The sequence below is a fragment of the Cygnus olor genome, chromosome 6 (genome assembly GCF_009769625.2).
Source record: "Cygnus olor isolate bCygOlo1 chromosome 6, bCygOlo1.pri.v2, whole genome shotgun sequence".
Lineage (NCBI taxonomy): Eukaryota > Metazoa > Chordata > Aves > Anseriformes > Anatidae > Cygnus > Cygnus olor.
Genome location: NC_049174.1, coordinates 36,610,864 through 36,632,771, shown reverse-complemented (window position 1 = coordinate 36,632,771; position 21,908 = coordinate 36,610,864). Strand labels below are relative to the sequence as shown.

The window sequence follows — 21,908 nt, the reverse complement described above, 5'->3', positions numbered from 1 at the left end:
GGGGAAAGATGCGCCCCCGGGGGGCAAAGATGCGCCCCTGGGGGGGTGAAGGATGAACCCCGGGGGTTAAAGGATGCACCCCGGGGGGGTCAGGGGATGCACCCCAAAGGGGAGGGGGGGGCAGAGGACGCAGCCGGGGGGGGGGGGGGCCGAGGCCGCATCCCCCCGCGGGGCAGGGGCTGCGGGGGGGCCGCGGGGCGCGGAGCGGCGCGGAGCGGGGCGGGGGGCGGGCGCGGGGCGGGGGGCGGGCGGGAGGAGGTGGAATTGCATTTGTGCCGCTAAAGCCCTTCGCGGAGACTTCAAGGTATAATCTATCCCAGATCCTTTCCCAGAGAGAAACTTGGCGATCACGTTTCCACATGATGCTCACGTTTGGTGCTCTTCAATTATCCCTCCCCACAAAGATAGGTGGCGTGTGTTTCAGGGTCTCTCCTCTCGCTCCTACAGAAAAGAAAAAGAAAAAAATGTCATTAGAAGAGGCGTAACACGTCAGTCCGTCCCCAGGTTTGTGTTTCCTGGAGTGGCAGAAAGAGATCAGTCCTAACCTGCCCAGCAGGAATAACGGTCCTTCCGACAACTCTTTGCAAGGCTTTTTACAATTTCTCCAGGAGCTGCATCTCCCTTCACCTTTTCTCCTCCACTTCGCGGCTTCTTCATGCTTTTGCTTCTCACCATTTCTGGCCAAAACTACAACCAAGACTTCGCAGGTAGGTTGGGAATTTAATTCCGTTTTCCTCCTTTTTTTTTTTTTTTTTTTTTTTCCTCCCCTTCTTTTTCCTCCCACCACCTCGCGCTCTAGCGGGCTTCTTTAATTTCGATAGCGTTTGACTATTTTTATTTTTATTTTTATTTTTTATTTTTTTTTTAAGCGTGCTGGCTTCACCCTGCCTCGCTCAGACTTGGGGCGAAAATCTCCCCCTTTCTTTTTTTTTTTTTTTTTTTTTTTAACCGAAACCCGAAGTCACTCGGGCTCCTGCTCCGGGAAGGGGCGAGCGGGGTCGGGGCGCTGGGGGCTGCCCCCCCCCCCCCCCCCCCCGCTACCTGTCACCAGGTACGGGAGGCGCCTTGCGCACCGCAGCAGCCAAAGTTTTAGCGCCGGGGAGGCACCCCGTCCTCCCGCAAAAGGGCGAAGTCAAAGGCTGGGGATTTAAAATAAAAGCCACCCGGCCACCTCCTGCTCTTTTTCCTTGTAGGGTTCCCTCCGGAGCCCCAAAGTTTGCAGGTACCTGTTAATGGTAACGCCGAGCCGGCGCGGCCGGGCACCGCTGGAGCCCCAGCCCGGGGCAGGGCTCCCGGCGAGGATGTGTTTCCCCAACCAGAAAGTTTGCTGTTTTGTCTGCTTACTTAGTTTCATTTCTTTATTTTATTTTGCGAAGCTGGGTGAAGTAACACCTTAGCTTCTGGGATCCTAAAGCAAGAAGTGAAAGTACTGACTGGAACTTAAAAGTCGTTTACCAAAAAGCGAAAAAAAAATATTAAAAAAAATAAATAAAATTGCTAGCCAGTTGTCTGGGAAGAAAAGTGTTGCCGAGGTCTGCAGGTTTCAAATTGTTGACAACTTTTGGGGGGAGGCTGAAGAGCAGGGGAGATAGCGAAATGCATTTAAAACAATTCTCCATTGGGCGTTTTGCATGAAAACGCCACTCGCCGAGGAAGGCTCAGAGCCTCGCTCGCCTCGGCTCCTGTCCTCCCCACTCTGCTGCATCCCGTGTCAGACCTGCCCCGGCGATGCCAGCCTTGCCCACTCCAGAATCGGGAAAAACTGGCAAATCCTAAACTTTCTGGCGCATTTCTCAGCCTCTCCCTTCCTCGGCCGCATGCATCCACATCCAGGGAGCTCGCAATCCTCCCTGCCCAGGCGCAATCCCAGGCAGGAGAGTGTGAGTAAACATGCTGACCCCGCACACACACACTCTCTATATTCCCATCCTCTTACCTGCTCGGGGATTTTTTCAGCCAGGCAGGTTTTATAACCGCAAAGGTCTGAACAGAGAGTTCAGACGGAATAAAAGACCTAGCAGCAACACACTTCCCTGCTCAGTCCTGGTGGTGTGAAGCTCCAGCAAAGTCAAAAGACGCAGGGAATAATAATAAATAGAAAAGCCCACTTTGCTGAGGAAAAAAAAAAAAAAAGGTGAGGCAGGTAATCATTTATTTTATTTTATTTTTCTACATTTTGTACAAAACTCCCAGTGCAGGGGAAGACAATAGATGCGAAGGCGAGGAGGGGGAATCCTGCTCAGGAGAGCAAGGGTTAATTGCCCTTGTTTTACAGTTTGCATCTGTTACATCTTTTATAGCCCCCTGTTTAAACTAATCCTCAAGTCAAAGCATCTTTAAAGCTACAGCATCTTCCTCGAGGTGGACTGAGTTTCAGGAGCGTTCTTGCAGCAAAGCAAAGGCTCCAGTGACAGATAGAGGCTCCTGCACAGCCGGGCACGCACAGTAGGTCCCAAAGTTTACAAGTTAAAACACACACACGCAGCCTGAGAGCCTGAAAACTCTGACAGCGGTAGTTTTGATTTCTGTTTCTTTTCTGGGGAAGGAGAAAAAAAAAAAAAAATGACACTCTGAAGCTTTGTTTAAGTAAGGGGCAGGGGAAACCCTGAATATTGTCAAACTGACTAAAAAGGTGACAGAGGTTTATAATTACCCCGCTCATTGTTAGGGGGAGGGGGAGGTCTCCGCGCTGTGCTTTACCCCAAAAGGACAGGGGAGAGCCATGTTTCCCTCCGCTCTTATCACTTCGCCGGGGTGCACTTTGGCAAAAAAATAAATAAATAAATAAAAACAAAATAAATAAAATCAGGGCAGGGGCAGCAGCAGCAGAGAGGGCTAGCATTTCGTGCGCAAACAAGTCCTAATGTCAAATTAAAGTACTTTTAGGAGGAAACGGTCCGCCTAGCATTGAGTCAGGCAGCCTACTGTAAAAGCTGTGCTTCTCCTCATATACGGTCATGAGTTATGACTCATTGGAGATGTAATTCTGGGCTCTCTCTGATCTGCTTTGCTGGTGCAACACACACACACACACACACACACACACACGCACACACACACACACGCACACGCACCCGCACACGCGCGCACACGCACCCCGGGAGCGAGCGGGAGCCACACGCACACGCACACCCGCACGCAGGGGCACGCACCAAAAAGAAAGCGAGCAAAAAGAAAAAAAAAAGAAAGAAAGAAAGAGAAAGAAAGAAAGAAAGAAAGAAAGAAAGAGCAAGAAGGCAATCTGCCCGGCTGGGGAGCGAGGGGGGAGCCCTCTCCGTCTGCGTCCCACCTCCCCCGGCACGGCAAGCCTCGCCGTGTGCGTGGATGGGTTCTTTTGCGGGTGCAAATTCGGGTCCCCGTTGGCGCCCTGCGTTTAAATGGGATATACCAATGCCCACATTGTTGCTGTGTTTGGTTGTTACATAGAGTCTGCGTGCTGCTGAATCAGGGAGTCGAGTCCATGCGAACTGCCATCTGATCCACTCTTATCAATGAAGCAGCAGATCATGGCGGATGGCCCCAGGTGTAAGAGGCGAAAACAAGCCAACCCCCGGAGGAAAAACGGTAAGCAGCCCCCCGAGCAAACTTTTCCGGCCGGGCGGAGAAGCCCCGGGGCGGGGGGGGTGGCGGTGGAGGCGGGGGGGGGGGGCGCTGGAAGGCGAAGCCGGGGGGGGGCACGGCGCAAAGCGGGGAGGCAGCGGCGGAGCCCGGAGCGGGGCGTCCCGCGGAGGCTGCGCGGCCGCGGAGGCTGCGGGGCTCCGGTGATGCTTTGGGGGGGGGTTGGGGGCACGGGGAGGCATCGGGGCGTTACGGGGAGGGGGGCCGGGGGGGGCGCGCAGCGCGCCCCCGCCGCGCCCCAAAGTTTGTTGCGCGGGAGCGGAGCGGGCGCGCCCCTGCCCCGCGGCCGAGGGGAGGCGGCGGCCGGGGGCTGGAGGGGCCGGGGGGGCGCCGAGAGGTGCGCGGGGGGGGGGGCGGCCGGGGAGCCGCCGGCCCTGGGAAAAAGCCGGCACCGTGAGAACCCCGGGGCGCGCCGGCACCGGGCAGCGCCTCTCGCTCGGGCTCGGCGGAGGCTCCGCAAGGAAACTTCCTCCCCGGTAACCGGTAACCGGCCCCACGAGGTCGGGGACGGGGCGGGGGGGGGGGGAGGGGGGGGGACGGGGGACTCCGGGCCACGCTCGCCTTCGCCCCCCGGCCCCGGAGGCTGCGGGGGGCCGGGGGGGCGGTGGGACGCGGTGCCCCGCTCCGAGCCCCCCTCGGGAGGCTGGCGCGGGTGCGGGGCTCTGTGTGCGTGCCTCCCCGAGTCCCCCCCCCCCGGGTTTTTTTTTGTTTTTTTGTTTTTTTTTTTTCCCTTTCTCCCCCCCGCCCTCCCCGGCCGACAGCCGCTGCCCCCTCCCGCAGCCCCTGGCACGGCCGGGCCGGCCCCGCTCGCAACAACTTTCCTCCCCGCCGAGGAGCCGGGGGAAAGGGAAGATGTTTTGTGCGAACCTGAACCCGCTCGCTTAGGGCTCGGCTACTTCTTTTAAGTGGAGAGGTGGAGGTGGGGGTGGGAAGTGGGGGGGGGGGGGGTGACGGGGACGGGGGACGACGACGGCACGACAACAATAACAAAAAAAAAAAAAAAAAGAAAAAGAAAGAAAGAAAAAACAAAGAGAGAATGTTGATTAGAAACAAATGATCCTTCCCCCCCCTCCCCTTCCCTCTCTCTCTCTAGGTTGTGAGTGTGTGCGAGTGTGTGTGTGTGTGTGTGTGTGTGCGCGTGTGTGTGTCTTTTTCTTGTTGTGGTGGAGGCGTCGAGCCATATGGGGGAGTGATAGAGGAATTTTAGTCAGAAACTGTTCGCTGTGTTACACTGGCTTTTCCCTTTGTGTTGTCTTTGATCTATTTGCTTGGCTTAGTATTACAAAAAACCCCAACTAAAATAATATATTCCGAGCAGCTTCCCAAGGATCCGTTCCTTGTTATCTTTTTTTAAAGTCTCTCCCCCTCCACCACCACCCTTTACTCTTGTGTCTGTCATTATTTAAGGTGGTCCTCACAGAGGAGACCTCCCCTTCCCCTCATCTCTGGGTAATTTAGTAGACATTAAAATTACACGTAATGTTTCCCTCTCCTCTCTTGTGTTTCCTCTGTTCTTTTTATTAAATGTTGGTTATTGATTTTCTAAAATCAATGTCTGTTGTGGGGCTTTTTTCCCCTTACAAGTATCTAAAGCACGTTGCTGATCAACTGGATAACAAAAGCTTTGTGTCAAGTAGCCTTTTTTCTTATGTTAAACAGTCATTTTTGAGAGAAAAAGAGAGTGAGATTTAAAGCAACGCATCCAGAAGTGCTCTTTTGCAGGAAAGAATATTCTGAGTGTTTGAGGGGGGCTTATTCTTCTGCTTTCGCCTCCTCGCCTTTTAACACAAGCTTATTAGTTTAGCGTGTTAAACCCATCACACGCTCCGTGCTGAGGGATGCGCCCGTGTGTCTAACGTTTTCTCCCCCCGATCCGAGTGGAGAAACAGAAATAAAAGGGCCGGGTGCCCGCGTTTGGGTAGGGCACCCCGCTGCAGCCTCTGCCCCCTGCCCTTGCGCGCAGGGCTTGGGGAGGACGCGCGGCCCGGGGTGGCGCAGGCTCCTGCCTCCCCTTCGCCTCGGGGCTTTTCACGCCGAGTGCTCTAACTTGGGGAGCCGCCCCCCGGCTCGGGAGCCGAAAGTTGAGTTGCGATTTTGGAAGGCGACCACCGAAAGAGCCCGCAAACTTCAGCCCAAGTGTGCGCGCTGGCTGCGCGAAGGTCTAACTCGTGTGCCGGCAGCCTCTTGCTCTGGCCAGGGCCGGGGGGGAAAGGCTCCGCTTTCTGCCTGTCCCCTCTTTTTTTTCTCTTCGTGCCCCAGAATTTGGTTCTCTCATTCATTTCCGAGTGAGAAATGTCCTGGTTTTGAGAAGCAGGTAGACGAGCGAGGGTGGGTTTTGGTGGTGGTGGTGTTGGGTTTTGGTGGTTTTGGTGTTGGGTTGGTTTTTTTTTCTATTTTTTTTTTCATTTTCTCTTTCTCGACAAGCACGTATCCAGTGCCTTTCCCGTTGGGAATTGCCCAGGATTTATCTGGACTGAGTGGATTTTTGCCTCTTTCCTGGATTCGTGGAAAAGATGTCACTTCTGAGCTTGTGTCTTTGCTGATAACACTAGAAACGGTGATGCTTATCGAAATCAGGCAGAAATTCCTTAGAAACGCGGCAGGACCAAACAAAAAATTTAAAATTAAAAAAAAAAAAAAAAAAAAAACATAAAAAGCAAAAAAAAAAAAAAAAACCACCAAAAGTAGATGGCCATCGAGGAAGCCGGAGCGGCGTGGGCGCAGTCGGCCCCGAATTGCAGGGGGGGGACCCCGCGGGATCGCCCAGCCGCCGCTCCGGGTGCGCGCCCGGCGGCGAGTGCGGGGCTGGGCAGGGCTCGGCTCGGCTCGGCTCGGCTCAGATAACGGGGCCGGCTGCGATCGCGGCGCCGAGCGGGGGGGAAAGCCGGGGGGTGGCCCCGTGGCGGGGGGGGGGGGGGGCGAGATAACGGCACGGCAGGGGGCTGAGAGGCTTGGGGGGGGGGGGGGTGTGCAGCGGGGCAGGACGGCCCCCCCCCACCCCCCCCCCCCCCCCGGGGGATGAGAGGGGGGAGGAAAGGAGGGGACCCTAGAAGTGGGGTGGGGGGGATTTGGGGGTTGAGGGGGGGCCGGGGGACGCAGCCCAGGAATGCGGCGGCGCCCCGGGAAGTTGGGTCAGATGATTCCCGGCGCCTGACTCACTTCGCGGCACTTTCACTCGGGAGAAGTGGCGGCGGAGCAGGAGGAGGAGGAGGCGGAGGAGGAGGAGGAGGAGGAGGAGGAGGAGGAGGAGGAGGAGGGAGACGGTGGAGGAGGAGGAGGAGGAGGAGGAGAGGGCAGCGAGCCCCCTTTCCGCCCCGCTCCGCACGGGCGCCCCGCGGAGGCGGGGGTGCGCAGGCGGCGGAGCGGGGATGCGCGGAGAGGGGCGGCGGGGTCCCCGCTCCCTGCCCTGCCCTGCCTTGCCCTGCCTCTCTCCTCCTTGGACGGGCCAGTGTATTTTTTTTCCCCTGACCCCCCCCCCCCCTCAAAAAAAAGAAAAAAATTAAAATCCCCTGGAAGGAGGGGAAAGGGGGAGGGGGGAAAGTTGGAGCTAATTTACTCCAAAGTTTCAGTAAACAGCTCCCTTTGATTCCTTTGCCATCTCGCTTCCAGTTGCGAAGAAAAGGGAGAAAGTTCACTGCTTTCAGGGCGTCTGAGCCGAGCTGAGCCCGCAGCAGCCGAGCGGCCGCGGTCGCAGTGCCCGGAGCCTTTCCCCAAAAGACACCCAGCCTCCTTCAGGGGATGTGGGGAAGGGGGGAAACCCACTTCACTTCCCACTTGCCAAAGAGAAAAACGAGCCCGGCTGCTGCCTTTAGTGAGTGGGAAGCGAGGCTCGCCTTCCCAGCCGGGAGAAGTTTGGGGGCAGCCCGGGGGAGGCTGGCGAGGCAGCGGGGAGGCTGCCTGTCGCGACATTCAGGTGGCGCAAGCCGGAGAGGGCACCTGGGAGCGCTGCCTTGCCTCGGCACCTTGCCGGGGGGCCGAATCCGTTGCGAGCAGATTGCTCGGGAGAGCGGCTTCCTCGGCTGGGAATAAAATGCGCTCCGTCGAGGGAAGCACCTGGAGATAGGTATTAAAAATCGAGGCGCAAAATGCGGGCAGGGCGCAGCGCATCCCCCGCTGCACCGCTCCGCGCACCGTGGTGGCCGGAGCGAGCCGTGGCAGGGAGCAGAGGAGGCTGCTCTCCGTGGCAGGGCTGGTCTATTCGTTTTATTCGGAGTTTGGAGAGGAGCAGGGAATTTGGAGATTAGCGCCCGCTTCGCCGTTTGCCATTCGTGAGGGTGCTGCGCTCACTGGGTGCTGGTTATTGCACGCGAGGAAACTTTTGGGGGAACCTCTGACTGCTGTGAGAAAATACATTCGGTGCCTGGCAAAGCCAAATATGAAAAATTAAAAAATAAAATAAATAAATAAAAAAAAAGGAAACGGTTACAAGTTAATTATTGATAACGATACGAAGCCAAGTGCCCAAGGTAGGGAAAATAGACGGAAGACCGAGATGCAGGCTCAGGACAGGCTGGTAATATCGCCCAAGAAAAATGTGTGTCTCCCTTTAGAGTGGAAGGCAGGGTGTTGATTCTTTTACAGCAGCCTCACATTCATTCCAAGAAATAGGAAATTCTTCGCCTCCCAACAGTTTTTGGCATCTGCATTATCCCAGTGCTTTTAAGGTGCATTTTCTCCTCTGTGAAAGAGAACTCTTTGTCCTTTTTTCTCCAAGACCATGGCTTCCCAAGGTAGACACTATTTTGTGCCTGTCACATAGAAAGGGAGTGCAGGTTTGCAGTGCTCACAGACAATTGATTGTCTGCCCTAATGTGTTTCATTTACATGTTTATAACGTCAATAGTGCTGGGGTGTCCACTGTACCATTCATTCCAGCATTCCCACAAGGGTGCAATTGTCTGAATGGCCAAGTCAGACACCTTTTTGATTGCTCTTTAGTTGTCTTTTTAGAGTACGGAGAAAAAGGAGAGAAATCTGTGAGGCAGAAACACTAGTTGAAAATATTTCAGAATTAAACGTCACCATTAAAGCAGATGTGAGCATTAGACAAACAAGATATTTTAACTAAGGCTCTGAAGGTGTAAACAAATTCAGAACGGAGGGGATGGTTACTGCACGCTGCATCCAGTCCTGCTCCTTAATTTTTTAGGCTCCTTTTTTTTTTTTTTCATGTTCTGTGGTTTTCATTTTCATTTCAGCCTCTGTAAATGCAGCCACCTCCTAACTCTTTGTATGCTTAGCTGTAATTTGCGATTTTTTCCCTGTGTATTTACATATCTCTGTTTATGCCAACAGCGTCAGCTAACCGCTTGGAAAGTCTAGGGAGAGAATATTCAGGCTGCGAGAAGCGTAAACTTAAAAAGAAATAAAAATAAAAAAGTAAGGTCCAAATATTTCTTGATTAAGCATTTTTGATGAAAAAAAGAAAGGACAATGCCTGGACTTCTTGAGGCAGTTTAACTCGAATAGCTGTGTACCAACTTCTTAGGGCTGCGCTTGCCGTCCTCTTACGCTGCGAGCTTCCAGCAAAGTGCTCCTAGGAGTTGCAAAGTCACTAGAAGCTTGGTTTTTAAGGTGTGCTGTGCTGTTTGCGTATGCCACCCTGTCCTTCAGCACAGAAGCTGCTTTCTGAGGGAGGCGAGAAACGACTGCCTGCGTTTCGTACCCGACTAGCTGAGCCTCGCAGATGCGGGGGGATCTGTGCATGCGTGTGCACCTAGCTAGGCGTGCGGGGAGAGAGGCTGTGCGCACACCCAGCACATGCAGGTCCGCCTGAAAATAACGGCTCGCCTTTCAGACGAGCTCCTTTCCCCCCTAAAAACGACGACGGTACGATTAACACGAGTTGACCTGTTCCGTCCACGGGCCAGGAAGGGAAAAGAGCCCCAGGTCCTGGGGAGGTAAAGCGAGGGAAAAGTTTTGTGTTCTGTTTTTTTCTTCCCTCCCCTCTCTATAATTTTTGTTGTAATTTAAAAAAAAAAAAAAAAAAAAGCCTGTTTGTGGAGAGATTTTTTTTATTTTTATTTTTTTTTTGTGCCTACCAGGGAAGACACACACAGTAGATGCACCGTTAGCTGAACCCCTGACACGGCGGTCTTTTGAATGCCTTAGGTATGATTTCACTTTCGCTCACATCAATGCTGACCTGAATGCCTTTCATATCTGATCCGCTGTGTCTCTCCCAGTAAACATCCCCTGAGGGGAGAACAAAGAAAGGAGCTCTTCTTCTTCTTAATCACAATTCAGCCCATTCACCGCCGGCAGGCTACATTTGCATTCTGCAACAGAAAGCCAAGATGAAAAGAAAAAAAAAAGAGAGTGAGAAGAGGGGGGAAAAAGCAGAAGGGTGGAGGCTGAGTAAAATAACTTAGGTGTTTGTAGCTGTTTGTTGGGCTTCCCCTAGTTACAAGCCTTATATAGATCCTGCTCTACCCAGCCTTGGCTCCTCTGACAGGCAGATAGTGTTACAAGATGGCATGCCTGTACTATTCATGGCCACTCGCTCTAACACTTGAGGTAGAAAGTGTCAGGGAGGGATCAAATTCTACTCCGAGCAGCCTGCTAGAGTTAGGGTCAGGTGTGTGTACTCTCGGCTCTTGACTGCTGCCTATTCTTTTCGTTTAATTACGATTATTGTTTACTCGCCGTGACCTTGGGCAGAGGGGTGGCCGGGGGGGGGGGGGGCAGGCAGGCTGGGCCACCCCCGGAGGGCTGTGGAAGGGGGAAAAAAAGCCGGCTCCCCAAATTAACGGGGTGTCACGTCTTCCCCGGGGGGCTCCGGGTGAGGGGCAGCGGCTGGGGGGGGCTCCGGGACTGTCGTTTTTCTCCCCCCCCCCTCCCCCCGGCTTTGGCCGGCCCGCCCCGTCGGGGAAAAGCAGCGAGCTGCGGCCGGCAAGCGGCACCGAGGAGGAGGAGGAGGAGGAAGAGCAGGAAGGCGACCCTAGTGGCACTTCCAGTGGCCGTGCTCTCTGATGGTCACGTCCACGTCCATTTTCCCACCGCCCCCCCCTCCCCCCCCCCCTTTATTTCCCCGGCTGCCCGCTCTCCCCCAGCTCCTCTGGGCTTTTCAGAAGCCACTTGGAAAGAGATGGCGAGGTCTTTGGTCGGAGCCACTTTTTTCGCACCAAGAGGAGGTTTATTTATAACCGGATCCCGCTTACTGAAAAGTATTTAAGCCCTTTCAGGCAGAGCTGTCAAAATTTCCCGTGTTGTTTGCCTCTATTTGCAACATGCAGAAAGTCCTATGCAGTTGCTGGTGTTGGAATAGCCGGGGTAGCGCAGAAATCTCAAGTGACAAGTTTTCAGCTACACCATCTCCTGCCGACCAAACTGTCATTTTTTTTTTTTTTTTTTCAGAAACCGCTTTTAAGATCCTCACTTTTTTTCCCCCTTTTTATTTTTTTTTTATTTTTTTTCCCCATCAGCAAATAGATTAAACGTGCTAAAGCAACTTCGGGAGGGAAGAGCAGCTCGAACAATGCGGAGCGGGAGGGATGTCTTATTTTCCTGTAGCTGCTCTGGCAGATCTCACTCAGAAGGAGCACGCTAAGCGAGATGTTACCAGTTGAACAGAAGCATGTGACACAGATTCCTGATTTTTTCCCAGAAGATTTGCAGAATTTACAAAAAGAGATTATCTCTACACCTTCCACCCTCCTAACCACCCCCATGACCCAAGCAGTGGAGGATTTAGGCAGATTTACTTCAGTAAACACCTTTGGACACTTGGGGAAAAGTAGGAGTCTGTTTGCAAAAGCAGGCTTTTGTTAAGTGAGGTGCTGGATAATGCTTTACCCGGCAGCTGTGATATTAACCTCCCCGGCGAGGCTGCAGAGCGCCTTAACTCCTTGCGCGCTGCGCGGCCGCAACCCGCGCAGGTACCGCGCAAGGGGCGCGCAGGCGGGAGGTGCCCGGGGGCAGCCTCGCCTCCAGCCTCTATCCTCCATCCTCCTGCCTCCGTCCTCCTGTTTCTTGCCTCTATCCTCCTGCCTCCAGCCTCCTCGCCGGCCCCGGGGCTGCCAGGACATGGGGGCACCGCCACCGTCGCCACCCCCCCCCCCCCCAGCCTTCGGTTCCCCTCTGTTCCGAGCCCTCTGCCCCAAATTTCGGCCGGCCCCCAGCCTCCCCGGTCAGCTCGGAGGCTCTCCCAAGCAGCCCGTGGGCTGCTTTTATTGTATTTATTTAATTATTTTCGGGAGAATAACTTTACAGGTGTTTCTCTTTTTAGCTCCAGCATAAGATTGCCTCGTTTCAGGATTTGTTGTCGAGGGTTCTTATTAATTTTTTTTTTTTTTTTCCTTCCCCCCCCCCCCCCCCCCTTAAAGTGGAGGTGTCGATGTTAGAGCAGCCACAAACGTGTGAGAAAGCAAAGGGTATGAGACGTGACAGAATTAAAGGTGTTTGCTATGCTGTTACCCGTGTGTCAAGCTGCAAGCTCCCTTTGTCGCAGCCTCCCGGAGGTTCGCTGGCGCGGATCCTCTCCCCTCCCAGGCGAGGCAGCAGCTCCCGGCCGGGGGGGGCCGTGCGGTGCCCACGCCGCTGTCGCCTGTCCCCCGCAGCCCCTCGGGGCTCCGACGGGGCGCTCAGCCCCGCACCGCCACCGGGCCAGCACCGCGGCGGCTGGCAGGGAGAGCCGCTTGGCAGGGACGTCATCTGCCAAATCATCCCATAATTACGTTTTATGTTATTTGTATGAATGACCAAGCATGCAGTATTCCTTTCGGAAATCAAAGGAAGGCTTAAAACGCGGGTTTGAATACTTTCAGACCATGGTCAGGTCACAGTTTGGGAGCTGAATTAAACTGATCTCATTTGTGATCTAATTGAGGTTGGCAACAACCTTAGCGGTAGCAATAACACACAAACACACAAATCAAAGAGCAGAATTCAGCAAATCAGATCTTTTGCTCCAATTCTGCCCGCCGCTTATTCTCCGGCTGCCAGCGGAGAAGTTAAACTTTGTCCCGCTTCTCGGCGCCGCCGCAAAGCCCTGCATATTTTCGGGGCCGGGGCAGGACGCCGGGGCTGCCGAGAGGAGCTGGGGGGGGCGAGCAGGGGAGCGGGCACGAGTGGGGTCCCCAGCGACCCCCCGTCACCGGGGGGGGGCACGCGTGGGAGAAGGGAGCGGGGGCCGGGGCGCCGCGGGCAGCAGCGAGGCTCCCTCCCTCTCTCCTCCCTCCTCCCTCCCTATCTGCGCATCCATCGCTGCGGATTCCAGGAATGCAATTACCAGAGTGGCTGCGAATTGTTGACAAATTTGCCTGGGACCGTCGGGGAGGGAGCTGCGCCGGGGCCGGGGCGCGGGGGAGCCCCGACGGGGGCGGGGGGGGGGGGGGGGGGGGTGGGGAGCGCTGCGCTGGGGACCGGCACCGGGCACGGCCGGGGGACCCCCGTCGGGGAGGGCAGGGGGCTCCCAGCGACCCCCCCCACCCCCCCCCGCCGGCTCCAGGAGCCCTTTGCCGGCTCCCCCCAGCCCCGCACCAAGCCCGGGGGGGCTCCGTGGCCGCCCCCACGGGGGCCGCCCCCTCCCCAGCGCGGCTCCGCTCGGCGCGGCCCCAAACTTGGCTCACGGGGGGGGGGGGGGGGGATAATTTAGGGGGGGGGATTGCGAGGAACGGCCCCTTACCACCTCCCCCCCCCCCGGTGCGGGCTTTGAGACGTGTCCTCAGCTCCCCCCCTCCTCCCGGCCGGTGTTTTCCTCGGCTAAAACCTGTTTACTCGCCTCTTTTTTTCTTTTTTTTTTTTTTTTTTTTTTTTTTTTTTTGACGTGCAATGAGTTTCCATCTCCTGCGAATCTCTAAGAAATAGATAAAGCATTATATCCCCCCCCCCGGCCCCCCCGCTCGTATTTTAAAGCAGCGATCCTGACAGCAGTACTATTATTGCACTTTATGTTTTAGTGGATGTTTGCTGTTGCTAGTTACAGCAACACTTATCATAAGACAGCAAGAAAAGAGTAGTCCCTGGTAATTAAAGTAATGAAATATTCATTTACTCTACCTTTTCAGTAGTCTCACAAATTAGGCTGCTACATTTAATGCCTGCACTGCCTCTGTTTTTATTATAATGGCAGCTTTCGCATCTGCAATTAGGACTAATTCTGACAGTTACAATTTCTGAGGGATGGTAAACAGTGAACGAGATGTGCAGCAGTGGTATTACACGTGAAAAGCCCTTGTCTCTTTAACCTTGTTGTTTTTTTTTCTCGCAGAGGTTACCTTTTCCCGATGGTGCAAAATCGACTTGACATAACTGTTCATCAGTTTCAGGGTTTTCCCTGGAGGTATTTGCATCAAATCAGCCCAGTCAAGCTTCAAGTTGAAATTGGCAGGCCAGAAACTGACAGGGTAGGGACTGGGAAAGAGACAGCTAAAGTGCAGGCAGCGAGCTGACAGCAGCGGCGGGCAGGCAGGGGGAGCGGGCTCAGCACCCGGGGCTGCCGTGCCCAGACCCCCCCAGACACCCCCCAGACCGCTTCAGACCCCCCCCCAAACCCCCCCGACCCCCCTGTGCATCCCCAGGGAGCGAGCATCCCCAGCCCTGCCTGGCCAGCAGGGTTGGGGATGGGGGGCGGGGGGGGGGGGAATATAACCAAGGTCTGGGGTGGGGGGGGAAGGTGTTTGGGAACAAAGAGGTGCTGGGCACAAGTTGGCACCGCCAGCAAGCCGGGGGGGCTGCTGCCCTCCTTGCGGGGGTGGTCATGCCCTTTAGCTGGGAAGAGAAGTGACTGAGGGGGTTGTTCCTAGCCATGGGAGCATATTTTGATGAACTCCAAATAAATAAATAAATAAATAATAACAATAATAATAATAATAATAATAATAATAATAATAATAATAATAATAAAAACAGAGGGACGATCATCTGCAAAGATAATTACATGAGAAGCAAAGCAAACATTTCCTCCAATACGTTATTTCATTTCCCCTCTGCTGGGGGGCGCTGAGCGGGATGGGGTGGGAATTAATTTTTAATAGGTTATTGGACAAATCGGGGCCGTTTCCACCTCTGTCCCCGACAGAATTTCACTTCTTTGCAAACGATTCCAAATCTTGTTCAGTGCATGCAAGGGAGCTGCCTAGTGAGTACCAGGCGACGCTGTCACACCCGCTCCCTCTTTAAAGGTGAAAAAGAGCAAAACTGCGTTACTTTCCCGGGGAAGAGAGCTGACAATATATACATACTTTTCCCCCTAAATACATACATGTAGTCTTTACCAGATGATTAAAAACCCCTCTCACTTTTCCTACCAGCCTGGTGCTAAAGTAAGCCTTGCTTTCAAACAGTTTTTCAGCTGTGTGTGTGACAGGCATTGGCTGATCTGCTGATGCCCATTCGACAGGCACTGTTGAGCTAAAGTGGTGTGACGGCACAGTTTTGTTAAGCTGTGAACAAAGGGCTGGAGATGCCTCGCTGGCATCATCCATGTGCATATTGGCCTTGTCACAGTTTTGCTTGATTTAATGCTCTGTTTATTCCTAGATATTAGAACTTAAATTCCAAACAATATGTTTTCGTATATTACACACAAACTTTATTTTAAAAGCTTTTGCTCCCGAGAGCCACAGATCCGTTTGTCTGTCCGATATCCGTGCAGCAACCACTTAAAACGTAGCTCCCAGATAAATAGGTGGCCAGCAGCCTCTTAACTGTTATCCACTTAAAAATGGGATTTCAGTTTTAAAAAGTCTTATAAGGGTAAAAGATTTATTTTTTCTTTGATCATTCGTTGAGAGTTGTTATTTATTTCAACAGTGGATTTTCTCATAAGCTCCCAAGGAGAGGTTGCCCCGCGTGCAGGCAGGGCAGGCAGGATGGACTTTCCAAGCACCACATCATCCCGGCGGGGCTGCTGTGATAAAAGGAGCGCCTTCCAAATACCTGTAAGCGTGGTGGGATGACTCCTGGCAGGCAGACATAAAGAAAACTGGGTTACGGTAGGTTAGTGGAAGGGAACAGGAAACAGGATTAAGATTAAAATATGTATTCATTAGGTGGCCACAACTTTGCATCTCAGCAGTTCGCCAGGAGAAAACTTGAGCGTGTGGAGCTATATTTAGGTCCTGGTTGTCGTCTTGCAGAGGTGCCGTAGGCTTTATCCGTAGAAAGTTTTTTCCCCCTTCTCCTTCCTCGTCGTCTCTGTAAACTCTCCTCAGGTTTGCTGCAGGCATTTGCTCAGAGATTAGCTGGCCAGCTCGCATGGCAGAGGTAGCCCTGGGAGGCAGCTCTTGGCCGAGAGGAATGCTCTGTAGGTCGGGGCGTGAAGAGAGAAGGAGCTGCCCAACTGGGGCTGGGGATCAGGTATTTTCCTCTTTGTTTCCTATCAGAGACAAAGTGCTTATGGAAAGGTTTGTGGTGAGACATCAAATCCCAGCAGGAGCACAGATGTTCCCACTTTTACAGGCTTACCAATGAACATTTCAGCTTAAACAAGTTTATGAAATAAAAGATTTATTTATTTTCCCTTAGTAGGTGCAGCATCTTAGTTTGATTGTGTAAAGATTGTATCGCTCCAGCCACTCGGGGTTATTTTGTCCAAGGCACGGTGCTTTACTCGAGGGCTCCAAGTAGGGCTGGGAGAGAGGGGAGGAGGGGGAGGAGGGAGCGTTCAGCAAAATGAAAGTATTCCTTCTCCAAACAGTGCGGTCGAGAGCCTAAATCTGAAATTGAATCTGCTGGATGAAACCTGTACAATTTTTCTACCTGCCCTTAGCCTGCTTCCTTTCAACTATGACAGTTTTACTAACTGAAACGAATGGGCTCGCTTTCCCCCGTACCTATGCTCAGTGTGCGTTTACATCGAGTACTTCAAACAGAGCGCTGGGTGATATATGTCGGGGGACAGCTTGCACAGGAGAAGCTTTAATGGTTAATTTTTGTATAGCTTTATAAATGAAAGGGACTTAAACCTACTAGCAGTATAGATCACAAGACCTTATGTGGTCTATTCTTCTCTAGATGCACAAGAGATTTACGTGCCTAAGTCCCATAAGAGTTAATGGGAGTTACGCATGTAAATCTCTTCCGCAGTGAGATAATAGACCCTTTTATGCATGAATAGTGGGATCCTTACGAAAATCACCTACTGAACCGTAGACTTTCCGTCCTTCCCTCTTAACCAATATTTAGGAAGTGAGCAGGCCAGCAGATGAGACCAGGAACCCCTGGAGATGTCCCCAGACCTCAGCCTCTGGCTGCAGCACGCAACCAGCCCCAGGTCCTCCTCGTCCCTCTTTCTGTCTGTTGTGGGTGGCATCACAGGTGTGGGGTGACGGGACACAACTTCTCCTGTCCTGGCCAACTCCAGTGACCTGGGGCCTCTCTCTGCCGATTGCAGGGAAGGCCGGGCTGGGGAGAAGGCGAGAAGGCGACATCTCAGAGCTTCTCGGCCTCGACACGTACATAGCTTAGGAGATCTGTATCTGCAGGCCGTGAGTCAGAAGCAGATCTTATTCCCCGCAGCGCAGAGCCGGAGGTGGCTGGTGCCCGGCGCAGGCGCGCTCTGCGCCCTCCCCGCGTGTCCCGGTGCCACCATTGTTCCTGCCCAGCGCCCACGCGCTCCTCCCGATAGCGATCTGAGTGAGCTGGGCAAGCCGCACGCTTGCCAGCCCTCAGCTCCCAGGCCCGGCTAAGCACAATTCAGAAAACTTGTGCCATTAGGCTATCAGATGAAATCCAAGGGTTTCTACCAGCGGCGGAATGGGAAAAGCCCATTGTTTGTTGATTATCGTATCATCAGCCCCGGCTGATCCGCGGATGCTCAAGGAAAACACACTTCAGTTACAGTTGATTTTCAGATTCCAAAATGGTGCTGCAAAGTCTGTGCATGCCTAATTATATTTTATGCTAGGCTGTGCAATACAAAATGTATGCTGCAGCAATCAGTGAGTTAACAGTATCAATCAATTTGTAAACAGATGAAGTCACTCATTCCCAAACTGGTTTTCCAAAAACAATTACTAAATTACAATAGAAAAAAATTGTACAGTTACTGTATTTGTGTGCTGTGTTACAATCAACATACCAGGGAAACAAAACAATTTAATGCAGAAAAATCATCATTCATCTACATTATAATTGCTTCTTTTTCACATCTACAGGGCGGTTAATTAAAATTGTGATTAAATGCGGTCGCGCTGCCTAAGATGTCTTGCCCAAAACAGGTGGTACGGAATTTAAAAGTAAAAAAAATGTAATTAGCATTGGAAATTGAGAAATTGCCTGTAAGAATCAGTGTTAATTTCAGTCAGTGATGAGGTAATTTATAAATGAATGCAGTGGAGGCTGTGCAAATGCACAATTGCCTTCCTGCCTATTCTTAGCATTCTCAGCATGCAGGTGAAAATGTTTTCAAAATATTGAGGTAATTTGAAAATCAATCCGTGCATTCTGTATCTTTTTTCTCCCATTCGCAGCAAACGCTGAACAAACGCTGCCGTAGGTGGCACAGTGCACTGGTTATGCACTTTTGGGGAGCAAGGCGGTTACGTGCCCTGTGGCATCAGCTAGAGTTTAACTAAACGAAATGTTTGGCTAAGATCCCTTGCAGAGGCCAAAAATGTCGACTGAAGTCCCCGGTAATCCTGACTGTCTTCAGATATGTTTAAAAGACATGATACCAAAAAAAGTAATAGCAACCTGCAGTGAGTTGAAATAGTGCAGCACAGATACAGCAAAATAAAAGAGATGCTAATACGGCACAGAAATCGTAATGATTTCTTGTTTAAAATTAGTACAGTGCACGAGAAAAGCCTCGGTTGCACTGACGCTTTCTGTAAAAACTCTTGTTTTAAACACGCATTTCAAATCTCATCCCGCAAACATAAAAGAATTAACTGGGTTATGCATACAGAGATTTTCCCTTAGATGAACTTTGTTTATCAGTATTTCAGTGCTTTCTCTGAACTTTGAGCTAGCAAATGAGAAATGCTAATTCCTCACCAAAATACGACCTGCAGACACAAAAAGCTAGAGGCAAACCTGACAACAAACAGATATTAAAGATTTAAAATCTTCTTGACAGTAAAAAAAAAAAAAAGAATCGGAGACGCACAGTGCTGCAGCTCGCGTTGCCATCACTTGAGCAGCCCTCATACCCTGGTCGGCTCCACGGAGCCCTCACTTAGTTATCCACATCCCTGGTTAAAAATAACTCCTTCTTTCGATAACGTCGATCACTTGGCTGAGACATACGCAGAAGGCTTTGAGTTTTTGAGCAGGAACATCCAGGTGTTGGTATCAGGTTGCCATAAAACACCCGCATGATGGCTTTTGGACATAACGTGCTTTAATTAAAGCAAGCTAGGCTTCCTGCAGAAAGACTGCCTCAGCCATGTAATTTAACTGTTGCAGCCCTTTCTATTAATTTTGCCCTGACATACAATAATGAACTTTTCTTCCGGCTGACACTTGTGTTTTTTTTTTTCCCTTCCCCATGACGAGCCTTCGTGTGCCTTGGAGGCGATGCGGGTGCCATTCCCGCACTCTCCAGCCCCCCCAGAAGCCCCAGTGCCCTGCACGCTGTGCCCATGCTGCACAGGGTGGGCAAGGTGAGCGCGGCCCCCGAGCGCCACGCGTGCTCAGTTAACCTCGCCGTGCTCGTTTTCCCCGTCTGCGAGACAGGGAAGTGCTGCTGAACTCATTGACAGGGCTCTCGCGTGGGGCTTAGCGGCCCCGAAGCACGCCGCGATTCTCTGGGACCGCGGAGGAGCGGTCATTGTTTCGTCAGAGGGCGAGGGGATGCCAAGGAATTTGACTGAGATAAATGTGAAGTACATGCCCAACAACCAAATTCTCAGAGTTTATCATACGACGGGTTGTTCTAATTTACAGTGCAATATTGCTTTTAACTGCCCCCCCTCCCCAGCCCTCCGCCACTGAATATAAAGAAGCTAGCGGTAATCACTGAAGCAATGATGATTATTGACTGAAAGGTATTTTAAAACGTGGAGCTTAGCAAGCAGCTGCACTGAGGCATTTGAACTCCTGATTTCGGTGTAGGGGCTGTACAAATATATCGAAATATTAGTGAACTGGTGTAGGTGCAAACCCTGACCTGGCTGCAGCGGGTGGGAGCGCACCGGTGAGTGCCGTGGGTCAGGGGACAGCAAAGTCTGCTCTGGTGCCTGTGGTGGTAGCGGAAGGCTGCAGGATCGGGCCTGGGTGGGAATTTGGCCTCGCCAAACCGAGTCCAAGTTTTGTTTTGCTCTTTTCTGTCTCCTGCGGACTCTGCGCAAAGCGGGACATGGAGTCCTGCTCTGCTCCCGCACCTCGCTCCTCACCCACACTGCGTCCTCCGAGCCATGTGGGCCCACCTGCGTGAGGGGAGGCCCCGTACCATGGGAAGCGCGAGCAGGATTTGGCCCTGAGCAGGCAGCGCTTACTGCTTGATAAACCCAGCCATGGCCATTGTCGTGGTGGGGAAGTGCAGTAAAGGAAAAGTAGCTTCGCGTCCTCCTAAAATAGAAAGTAAACATAAATATTTCTCCATGGCATGTCAGATTTCAATCACCTCTCAAAACAACTGAGCTTCTCGATTTAATTAATTGCAGTCTTTTTTTTTTTTTTTTTTTGTCTTCGGAAAGAGCCAAATGAAAATATCCTCTTTGTTTCCCTTCTGTAACTACCGGAGCTTTCTTCGACTTTAACTCTTCCGCCGCCCCAGCACCCTCAGACCCGGTTTCTTATCGCCGCCATCCCATGGCAAGCCCCAGAGCCCGAAACATTTTGTAACGACGATGTGACAAATTGTTGTGCTTTTATTTGCGTCGGACATCTTTGCCAGGATTGCTTGTTGTTTTCTCTGTTTGGCTGTGTCATGGGACCAAAGGTGGCTGCTTTTGTGCAGCATGTCAAATCTGGTTAACATGCAGCCATTTATCTTTAAAACCACTCCTGAACAATGGCAGTGGTGTGTTGGGCCACTTGTGCGGGGCTTCAAGCATGAAACATATATTTTTTTCCAGTGCCATCCTCTCTGTATGTATGCCTGCACCTTGGGCTGAGGCACTGCGGTGAGCAGGTCATGCAGCAGACAAGATGTTTCATAATTTTGGGAACCTTTTAGAGACAAATTGTACAGTGGAAGTGTAGTGTAACTGAACTGCTGGTTGCCCAGTGAAGTGTAGAAAATCAGATACAGCACAGCCTGAAAGAATGAAAGGAGAATTCATATCTATGTATATACACGGTACTTTATAAAGAATTCATATACAGAGAAAAACACATTTATTCCCTTCTTCTCTGCTTATATTTGAGGAGTGTGTGTGTGTGTGCGTGTGTGTAGAAATGTGTTTATGTGCATGGTATATATTCATACAAATAATATGCCACGGGATATGGGGATCGCTGTATGTGTGATGCATTTATATGCATAAGTGGTAGGTCTGTAGGTTAATGCCTGCTTGGCTCTGCGTGTGCGTGTGTATGTGTGAGAGTGATGGAAAGGTGCTCACCACGAGGAAAAGATGAATTATTCTACACATAAAATTAAAAAAGCCCCAAACTTCCACAGAAAAGTTTGCAGCTTTGGGTGCTTTCCAGATATTTAAGCCACGCAGCAGCATCTCAGATGAAAATTATTTCCTTGCAGATACAGTGATAATTAGCAAATAAAAAAAGCTGGTCAAGAAATTGAGAAGTTTGATTCAGTCGAAAAATGAGTGCTGGCTGCAAAGTGTCACTGCCTTTTTTGCAGTTGAAGCATTTAAGATAGCAGGAGTGTGTTTTTTTAATGATTTGCTGTGTCGTGTGATAATTACACATATAGTGCAGCGAGGTTACTTGGAGGAACACCACACTATGTATGTTTTTTGAGCAAGGACCCAGGAGATTGCCTTTCACTTTGAAAACAATCCCTAATATCAGGAAAATGCTCTGTTTGTTTATGCGTACATAATGCAAGTTTGTCCGCCTGGGAACTGCAGCAAATGGGAGAAGTATGCATGGATTTCACAGGTAACAGGATTACGTGGGCACATAATTGATCCATTTGGAGAAAAAAATGACAGTACTCTAAAGATGCCTAGGCTTTGGAGATGGAGTTTATGAAACAGGCATTTGTAAATTCAAAGGAATCAATATGTCAATTTTATTACATCTCAGGACCAGCTGGGCATTAAAGGAACAGTAGCCTTTTTAAAATTGCAGCTGCGTATTCTTGCATTGTGTACCTTTCTTAAAAGGCTTTGAATTATAGAAAATGTACTTTACCAGCGATTTGCACCTTTTCAGTGGCCAGTTTGCATGGACAAAAGAGACACAAAACATTACATTGTGTCGCTTCTCCTCTT

General features: G+C 51.7%; 1 protein-coding gene and 2 long non-coding RNA genes across 11 annotated transcripts in view; 1 reads left to right on the top strand and 2 right to left on the bottom strand.

The window, feature by feature from the left end:
• Positions 1 to 239: 239 nt before the first annotated feature.
• Positions 240 to 684, bottom strand: LOC121071871. Its single transcript, XR_005820834.1, has 2 exons — positions 546 to 684; positions 240 to 441 (listed from the first exon to the last, which is right to left on the bottom strand). It is a non-coding gene; the product is annotated as an uncharacterized LOC121071871 (long non-coding RNA).
• Positions 294 to 21,908, top strand: part of ZEB2 (zinc finger E-box binding homeobox 2) — a 112,385-nt gene continuing 90,770 nt past the window's right edge. For 2 of the 9 annotated variants that reach the window (XM_040560687.1, XM_040560686.1), the window contains exons 1-3: positions 329 to 504; positions 609 to 707; positions 3,427 to 3,564. In XM_040560687.1, the coding sequence (XP_040416621.1) occupies positions 3,492 to 3,564 (73 nt within the window). In that variant the 5' untranslated portion in view covers positions 329 to 504; positions 609 to 707; positions 3,427 to 3,491. Of the gene's footprint in view, positions 708 to 2,576; positions 3,317 to 3,426; positions 3,565 to 3,677; positions 3,762 to 21,908 lie in introns of those variants that run through there. The other 7 variants (XM_040560688.1, XM_040560681.1, XM_040560690.1 and 4 more) reach the window with 5 other exon arrangements.
• LOC121071872 lies at positions 7,081 to 12,926 on the bottom strand. Its single transcript, XR_005820835.1, has 2 exons — positions 12,034 to 12,926; positions 7,081 to 9,896 (listed from the first exon to the last, which is right to left on the bottom strand). It is a non-coding gene; the product is annotated as an uncharacterized LOC121071872 (long non-coding RNA).